We start from the raw sequence: 9,236 nt of genomic DNA on the forward strand, positions 1-9,236 counted from the left end.
CTACCAATTCGATCTAAATGAGAATTAAAAGTTATTTTTGCGAATTGGTTCGATTTTAGTTTAGTTTTAAAAAAATGGTCCAATAGAAAACAATGTTCAAATGCATTTAAAAAATTTCCATTTTTCTAAATTCATTTGTGGTTTTGTTTTGACTCGGTTTGAAATTAAACACCTTGCTCGAAACCTGAACGGACACTATACAAGATTGTCTAAACAGAGAGAGACTGAGCGTGTGTGAAGGGTGATTTGATGATGTCAGAGTTGCAGACCCAAAAGCTTGACACCGTCGACGGCGAGTCTCAACCTCAAGAAGAAGAACAAGAACACCCAAAGGTAATTAATTTTTCATATATATGCTCTTTGCCTCTTTCCAAGATCTACGGTAATTCATAATGAAACAAAATCTCAATTTAATTGTAGCCATTTGAAATAAGTTAGATACATGATATATTTATGCAAGTAAGTGATTACATGTTTATGCTGCATACCTCTTGTGTAGGAAACCTGGGTAGCGAAATTTAATGTCAATTTAGATTTTGCGTTAGGCACGCTGATATTGTTTAGGTAGCTTATTGATTTTGTTTGACGATATGCTAGGTGGACGACATTTCTGTGTGTTGTGATCAATTACCCGATGGAGAATGCCAGGTAATTGAATTAGATTGTCAAGATGATATTTCTGAAGGAAGAAAAGAATTTCCCGCACCTGCTCTTGGAATGGAATTTGAGTCATATGATGATGCTTACAGTTATTATATTTGCTATGCCAAAGAGGTGGGATTTTGTGTGAGGATTAAGAATTCATGTTTCAAGCGAAATAGCAAAGAAAAATATGGTGCAGTGCTTTGTTGTAGCAGTCAAGGTTTCAATAGAACAAAAGATGTTGACATTTTGAGAAAAGAAACCAGAACTGGTTGTCCTGCCATGATAAGGATTAAGTTAGTGGAGTCTCAGAGATGGAGGATATGTGAGGTTACTCTCGAACATAACCACGTCTTAGGTGCTAAGATACATAAATTAGTTAAAAAGATGGCAAGTGGAACTAAAAAGAACTCGTTGCCTACCTCTGATGCGGAGGGGAAAACAATTAAGATATATCATGCACTTGTGATAGATACAGAAGGTAATGGCAATTTAAACTCCAATGCAACAGATGACAGAGCTTTCTCGAAATATTCTAATAAGTTGAACCTAAGAAAAGGTGACTCACAAGCCATTTATAATTTCCTATGTCGTATGCAGCTAACTAATCCAAACTTCTTTTATTTGATGGATTTCAATGATGAAGGACATTTGAGGAATGTATTATGGGTTGATGCCAGGTCCAAAGCTGCATGTCGTTATTTTAGCGATGTCATTTATTTTGACAACACTTATTTGTCAAATAAATATGAAATTCCTCTTGTGACTTTTGTTGGAATAAATCACCATGGTCAATCTGTGTTATTAGGTTGTGGGTTGCTTGCAGGTGAAACGACCGAATCGTATTCATGGTTGTTTAGAACATGGGTTACTTGTATGTCAGGATGTTCTCCTCAAACTATTATTACGGATAGGTGCAAGACCTTGCAAAGTGCAATTGCAGAAAATTTTCCCAGATCTCATCATTGTTTTGGCTTGTCATTAGTTATGAAAAAAGTACCAGAAAAACTTGGAGGGTTGCGCAATTACGATGCAATCAGAAAAGCACTGATTAAAGCAGTTTATGAGACATTGAAAGTGATTGAATTTGAGGCGGCATGGGGATTTATGATTCAACATTTTGAAGTTAGGGATAACGAGTGGCTGCTTTCCCTATATGAAGACCGAGTTCATTGGGCACCAGTATACATAAAGGACAAGTTTCTTGGTGGAATGGCTACTACACGCCCTAGTAAGAGCATTAGTCCTTTTTTCGATAAATACATGTTCAGACATTCACCTTTGAAGGATTTTCTTGACAAGTATGAATTATCTCTTTATAAGAAGTACAAGGAAGAATCTTTAGCAGATATTGAATCTAGAAGCTCTAGCCCCTTGCTGAAAACCAAATGCTCTTTTGAACTGCAGTTGTCTAGCATGTACACAAAAGAAATATTCATGAAGTTCCAACTTGAAGTGGAAGAAATGTTCTCTTGTTTTGGTACCACTCAACTACGTGCAGATGGCTCCATCATAATCTTCTTGGTCAAAGAGCGTGTTTTGATTGAGGGAAACAGACAGGAGATAAAGGATTTTGAAGTTGTTTACAGTAAATCAGCATGTGAAGTCCGTTGTATTTGTTCTTGCTTTAATTTTTATGGATATCTATGTCGGCATGCGCTGTGTGTACTCAATTTTAATGGGGTGGAAGAGATTCCTCCTAAGTACATTCTATCACGGTGGAAGAAAGATTACAAACGCCTTTATATTCCTGATCACAACTCTGGTAGTTCTGATGATATTGAACGTATTCAATGGTCTAATCAGTTATTTGGAAGTGCCTTACAAGTTATGGAGGAGGGAATGATTTCTATAGACCATTACGATGCAGCGCGTCAGGCTTTTGAAGAATCACTTAATAAGGTTCATGATGTAAAACTTGAGAGGTGAGTAACAAATCAGGGGCAGACCTATTCAAAGCCTATGTGACTAAAGCCACACATCCAACTTCTTTTTTTTTTTTTATTATAAAATAAATAGGGGTTATAGTTATTTTGATCACTGAATGTGACAGTCTCTCAATGTATTAAAATTCTAAAATAATGATTTTGCACTTTGTTAATCAAAATAGTAGCTGGAGTGACGACAATAAGTAAGTATATTGAACGACTAATATGACAATATTAACAATGTATTTTAATGTTAGAGATTATCTTGACTAACGAAACATGTGTTGCAAGTAATGCAAACACAAGTAAAATTAGAAATACCCAAAATAAAACAAGAAAAAATCCAATGAATTTAATCTTCATCTTCAGCTCATCCTCAATTATCTGTCCTATTTTCCTTATTATTCTTCATCTCATCGACCTTCATCACACGCTTTCACATATACACGAGCGGAGATAACTGATGACAAAAAAAAAGCTCATTCAATTTCAATTCAGAGTCAGATTTCACCTGAAAAAACACACTAAAGCGGTAACCAAGTTGCCCACTTTTTGAAAACCCAGAAACTAAAGAATTCCATGAGACAAAATCCTTGTTTGGAATTTCATCAAAACACAAACGTGCATCGCATCTTGGGTGGCACCCGTCTTAAGGTAACAAGATACCAATTGATCACCTATAAACCCATCTCGGTAATCAAGAGATTTGATAGCATTGACATGAATGATCCTATAAATGGAGACAAAGGATGAAGATTTCAGAGCAAGAAATAGAGTAGGTAGAAAAGGATCATAATGGTGTGTGGAAATGGAATGGAATCAGAGAGGGATTTGGGAGAGAAGTGAACAATACGTAGGAGTGGGAAGAGAAGAATGCAAAAAATGAGGGAACAAGAGTTCGAACGTTGGAGGCTTTGGTGGATGTCTTAGGAGCATGCAAGTTTTATGGTTCGCGTAGTGATGAAGACAGAACTATGGGAGGAACGATCGATCGTGAGATGAAGGGAGAAGAAACAATGGAAAACAATCGTGAAGCCTAAACCCCAATCTCACTTATTTTATTAGTTTCCATTTTTTTATCTTTTAATTTAGAGAAAGATATATTTCTCCTCCGACGTTTTATTAAAAGACACTCATAATGCCTCTAGTTTGAAAAACAAACACTGAAATTCATGTCGTACGTAAATTCTTTCACAAAACCATGCCTAGAAGCATGAAAAGTCATACGTTTCCACCATTTATCTCTCAAACGGCGCAACTTCTTGTGATTTTCATCTGAAATGTCACCTCTTCTTTCTTTTCTTCTCACAAAAATAGAAAAGCAACCAAGAAGAAGACACCACTTTGCAAGAAGATCAAGCACACTTAGATGTAGCAATTGTTACTGGTTTGGGCATAATAAACGGGGGTTTCAAAGAGATAAAACTAAAAAACATGTACTGTTCCTCTTGGAATGTCAAATATCGAATCTCTTCGTTGTAACATTAATGTTGATATGTTTGTTTTATTTACACAAGAAATTACAAGTGAGACATGCAACTTCAAGCGAAGTTACCCTTTAAATACATGAAACTTCAAGTGCAAATGAGTAGCCAAGTTACTCGTGAAAATGAATAGATATTTCAAGTCTATTTTGAGAAGCCAAGTCACAAGTGCAAATGTAATTTTATGATGCATTTGAAGAATAGACATTCCACACCACGTCGCCTCTTAAATCCAAGTACAAATGAGTAGCCAAGTCACTTGTTTGTTTATGGGCAGCTAATACTTTGGGGTGATTTGTAATTTAAATTGTCCAATGGCAGAATTATACTTTGATATGAAGCATACATTTTGACAGTCTTCTTTTTTTGGGACTTATATCAATGTTTTGCATAATGTGCCAGATTTTGGATTTTACAGAAAATACAATCATGTAATTTCAATTATGGAGAACAAAATTTTAAATTTTATTGTGCCATTAGTTTCAATTGTAGATAGTGCTGGACAGACAGAAGTTTTGCGCGCTGTCATCTGCTGCGGTTGACACTGCAGTGTAGTTAGGGGATAGTTTTTAGTGCAGGATAGACGAAAGTTTTTGTGGATTGTCGTCTGCTACGGTTTACACTGCTGTGCAGTTGGGAGTTTTTAGTGCATAACAGACAGCAGTTTTTGCGGACTGTCGTCGGCTGCGTTTTTGCTGGTGTATAGGGGCATAATTGGGATTTTGTGTCGCCTATTGCTCATAGATTTGATGTCGCCTATTTGCTTTGTGGTCCTGATCTGTAGTTTTGTGGTTCCTAGGTTGTATTGGATTATATGCCAGTGGTGTAATTTGATGTGTTTTTGTTTTAGACTCACGGCTGCTTTGTTTGTGTTTGTTTATTAGCCAATTTCTTATCCATTTTCACAAACAAAAAAAGGTATGTAAATGAATTATTCATGGGTAACTAAATCCAATTTTTAGCCGTGCCAGCAAATTAGTTAACAGCTTGTTGTAATTTTGCTGGACAAGCTTTTCCTTGCTGTCAAATTTGGAGCATATGATTCAAAACCAAATTTAAATCATGATTTAAAATTTATATTGAACACAAAATCCTCTTCATTGATTCAAAACAAAATATTACAAAGCAACGTTTACTTCGCTACATTGAATCAAATCCCAATGTAATTCCAGTTCCAACATATCCCTCATGAACAACTGGAACATGTATAACGGAACCTATTCTACATTTTTTTTTTTTTACTCAATACCTATACTACAAAGAACACTAGGCTTCACTCAAATTTACTTCAGCATCATTTCAGTGTCTAGAATCTTGTTAATTCCATAATATAGTCCCCTCTAGCACCACCAATGCTTTAAGATGCCAATGTTTTTTTTTTTTTTTGTTAGTGGAGATGCCAATGTTGTTTGATGATACTGAATAGAAAGGAAAAAAAAAAAAAAAACAGAGCAGATTTCAGTTAGACAAAATCAACGCCTCCAGTTACGTAACAACATCTCAAAATTCATAAAATTTCAATAATTTTGAACAACAAAATGTACAATAAGATACAGTTTTGTAAAAGAATATTATCACATAAGAAATGCAAATAAAATAAACATAAGTAAAATTTGGAGTTTCAAAACGAAAAAAATCAACTTCATATCAAATAAAGACTTGGGAGACTTGAGTAAGGAAAATATCCTTACTCGTAAAGCAATTAAACGATTTTAGCGCCATGTTCAAAATTAGAGGTGAGAGTGCCTTTTAATGAAACCTCTTTTACACTCTCTTCCCTGAGGTAATTGTAAATGTAGTCCACACCCTTCTATTTATATCCCTCTACTTTCTTTTAAACCTTTTTGTTGTTATATTCGAGACAGACGTGAGGGAATACATATTTTCAAACTCCCGAGCAAGCAACTGATTATGGAGTTCTAGTTCCAGAAAGTATATCAAACAAGTTATAAATGATATTTTTACCACTTGATGCAAGAGATGATCAACAGGAGCTAGAATCCGATAGACTTGTAAGCACAAAAAACACCTATCAGAAATTACGCTCCGATGGGTTGAGCAAATTAGAGGTTTGTACAGCAACACCCAATTCCACGTTCTAACTACATCGGAACGCAAAATCTCATGACATGATTTCATCGACAATCCAAAGAGGCATTGTGGACTTTGGTTTCTCTTTCCACATAAGATAGGAATAGCTTTTTCTTTATATTTTTCTTTGGTTTGTAACTGGTTTAATAGAATCAAGGGATAGCAGATTTCAACAAATATTCCCTCTTGTATGCTACTCCATGAGACTTCTAATTTTATAAAAACCTACATCCGCCTAATTATTATGACTGGGGGAGGGGGGGGGGGGGATCGGGGGAATGAGACAAATTGGAAAGGAACAACAGGAACTCAACTGGCAGGGAACAATAGAAACTCATCAAAACCAAAAACAGTAAAATCACTTTGATGATATCGTTGCAGTTAACATGCAGTTGGAAATCGTGAAATTATCAAACAATGGTCCAACAATGCAACCATAATAACATTTGTCAACATAATGAGGTAAACTTGATTAGAACAAAAAATCCTAGCTGCAGTAGATTTCTATCCATTACAAGCAAACAGAGGAGGGTGCTACGAAACAGGGGAGGGTGTTCGTCAGCTAATTACAAAATTTCAGACCTCATCCTCGTGGAGAAGCATATTCGGAATGCCCTTTTTGACGGGGAAGCGTCGTCCAGTCTCTGGGCAAACAAGAGCACCTTCTTCAAGGTGGAGTTCCAAGAGAGCATGGTGAAACCTGTTCAGAAATTCATTTGAATCCAGCATGGAAGAGTCAGCCTCTTCAGGTAGTTCAGTGTATCCCATTGCTCGCGATGCTTCCACAAAAGCCTTCCACTCAATCTTCTCAAACATCTTTTTCAGAAAGTCACCATTCATTTCCACATTCTTTTCCACCACCTTCTCTGCTTCTATGCGCAATGGAAATCCATTCACCACACCCTTAATGTTTGAAGATAGCATATTGTGTGTTAACAGTCTCATCTTTCCAAATTGATCAAATCTTCAGCCCTACAATTTCAGAAGTCCTATGTCCCTACAATACATACAAAGTAATACATTTTTAATTTCCAATGAAACCAAGTCCATGTCCAGTTTCATTTCAGTTTGTGCTTTTCTTGACGACGAACAATACATTTCTAGGTATAAGAACACGGCATAACAGATGCATATGCTTACCAATGAAGAATACAAGATAAACCAGAATGCACAAGTACTTTTGTTCTTATTTAGAAGTTACAAAAGCTAAAACCATAAGCCTGGTTTATGAATATATTTTTGAATCCCACACACGATTTCCTTACATTTGAAGATACAAGACATGAGCTATGAAGCACGGACACTCCTCGAATTAGGCGTGTCCCGGTGTCGGACACGTGTCGTGTCCGACACCGACACGACATACACTTGTAATTACACTGAATTATGTGATTTTTTCAAATTATTAGCTGTGTCGCCGTGTCAGTGTCTGTGTCGTGTCCGTGTCCGTATCCGTGCTTCATAGGACATGAGGCATTTGGTAGTGTTGGATCATCTAGTTTTTTCAAAATCAACTTTCTTATTAGTGACCGACTATAACAAACAGAAAAAAGAATGCATGTAAGATCCTTGACACCTATACCCTACAGCTTTGCCTACAAAAATGAGTCGAATGACCTAAACATTCCTAAAAAAAGAAGAACAGATCAATGCTAAGAACTCCCGCCATGGTGAGGTCCAAGAAAGTGTTGCATTCATTATCGATCTTTATACACAACTTTTAACTACCCTGACAAACTTCTCAAATTGATTTTAAATTTCTTAAACAACTTAATGATGTTTATCACTTTCATAGAAAATCAAAAATAAAAGAAAGATGGCTAAGTGGTAGTGTCCCTTCAGCCAAGTCACCTTTTCTTTCATTCTTGATTTTTTACATTTATTTTAAAGTGATAAACATCTTTAAGAGTATGTTTGGTTTTGAGGTGACAAAAATTGATTTTGTAACATCGATTTTGTTTACATATACTTACATGAAAGTGAGTTGAACAATTAACTTGAGGCTAAAAATCAATTATATCAATTATATTTGAACACATTCACAAAAGAGAAACCAAGCATACACTAAGCTGAACAATTCAAAGCAAATATACCCTAAACCCTAAACAGATAAAGATAAATCATGAATACCGATGAATGAATACAGAGAGAGCAATTGAAATCCAACTTGTATGTGTTGGCACGAATTGAAGAACGAAAAGAGCAAACAAGAAACAGTTTAGGGTTTCGTTTTTTAATTCGAAAGATAGAGTTGGAGAATCAAAAAGCAAATTACAGGAAAACTATATAATGAATGAGGATTGAAGATAAATCTCACTCACCGGAACGGCGTGATCGGTGGGTGGGTGGGTGGCGGCGATGTGGACACAGACGACTCAACTCTTCGTAGAGAGAAAGGGTTTTGCGGCGATGTTTCAGATTGCTAAACCCTTCAAAATTTCAATTAAACAATATGATACATATATTTTTTGGTAAAATGTATTATTTTTTGCTTCAAGTCTTTTTTTTTTTTTTTTTTACCTTTACCTTTATTAAAGGGAGTACGTTTTTATTTGGGGAATTAGTCACTTTAGTCCCTGAATCAGAAGGGATTCGTCATGTTAGTCCCTGAATGCAGATAAATTGCAAAATAGTCCCTGAATGTAGACTTTGTTAGGTAATTTAGTCCCTGAATGCAAACGTCGTTAGTCAATTTAGTCCCTGAATGTAGACTCCGTTAGTCACTTTAGTCCCTGAAATTGACCATGCAAGGACTGTTTTGCAATTTCTCTTCATTCAGGGACTAAAGTGACGAATCCTCTCCCATTCAGGGACTAAAGTGACTAATTCCCCTTTTTATTTCTTACATTTGCGCCCCTTTAAATAATAGTCTCTGTTTTTATTTCATGGGTTAATTATGTTTCTAGTCCCTATAAAATAGCGACCTTGTAAATTTAGTCCTTACTTAATTTTAATAGCATTTTTAGTCCCTATAAAAAAAATTTACTTATAATTTTAGTCCCTGCTAAAACAAAGTTTGATTAATTATCATTAAACTCTTAAATTTTTGAACGATTTTTTTAAGACAAGATTAGAACACTATGAAAGGTTC

At 35.6% G+C, this 9,236-nt stretch overlaps 2 protein-coding genes across 3 annotated transcripts; one reads left to right on the forward strand and one right to left on the reverse strand.

The window, feature by feature from the left end:
• Positions 1–146: 146 nt before the first annotated feature.
• On the forward strand, positions 147–2,749 carry LOC146944916 (protein FAR1-RELATED SEQUENCE 6-like). The gene is made up of 2 exons (XM_085743304.1): positions 147–333; positions 598–2,749. Exons 1-2 carry the CDS (start codon positions 250–252, stop codon positions 2,569–2,571), a joined length of 2,058 nt encoding a protein of 685 aa, XP_085599430.1. The 5' UTR covers positions 147–249; the 3' UTR covers positions 2,572–2,749.
• Positions 2,750–6,479: 3,730 nt separating this feature from the next.
• On the reverse strand, positions 6,480–8,628 carry LOC146944917 (multifunctional methyltransferase subunit TRM112 homolog A-like). Of its 2 annotated transcripts, none has more exons than XM_085743306.1 (2): positions 8,467–8,628; positions 6,480–7,142 (listed from the first exon to the last, which is right to left on the reverse strand). In XM_085743306.1, the coding sequence occupies exon 2, from the start codon at positions 7,088–7,090 to the stop codon at positions 6,722–6,724; it is 369 nt and encodes a 122-aa protein (XP_085599432.1). In that variant the 5' UTR covers positions 7,091–7,142; positions 8,467–8,628; the 3' UTR covers positions 6,480–6,721. The 2 variants fall into 2 exon arrangements, with proteins under 2 accessions (XP_085599432.1, XP_085599433.1); XM_085743307.1 differs by lacking the exon at positions 8,467–8,628 and adding an exon at positions 8,276–8,394.
• Between the last annotated feature and the right edge of the window lie 608 nt (positions 8,629–9,236).

The sequence above is a fragment of the Medicago sativa genome, chromosome 2 (genome assembly GCF_051527215.1).
Source record: "Medicago sativa cultivar Bolivia chromosome 2, Bolivia_mono, whole genome shotgun sequence".
NCBI lineage: Eukaryota > Viridiplantae > Streptophyta > Magnoliopsida > Fabales > Fabaceae > Medicago > Medicago sativa.

Excerpts from the sequence above, each read along its gene's own strand:
- LOC146944916 (XM_085743304.1), top strand. The coding sequence starts at position 250 with ATGATGTCAGAGTTGCAGACCCAAAAGCTTGACACCGTCGACGGCGAG. Across the intron at positions 334-597 it reads AAGAACAAGAACACCCAAAG|GTGGACGACATTTCTGTGTG; the intron begins GTAATTAATTTT and ends ACGATATGCTAG.
- LOC146944917 (XM_085743306.1), bottom strand. The coding sequence starts at position 7,090 with ATGAGACTGTTAACACACAATATGCTATCTTCAAACATTAAGGGTGTG.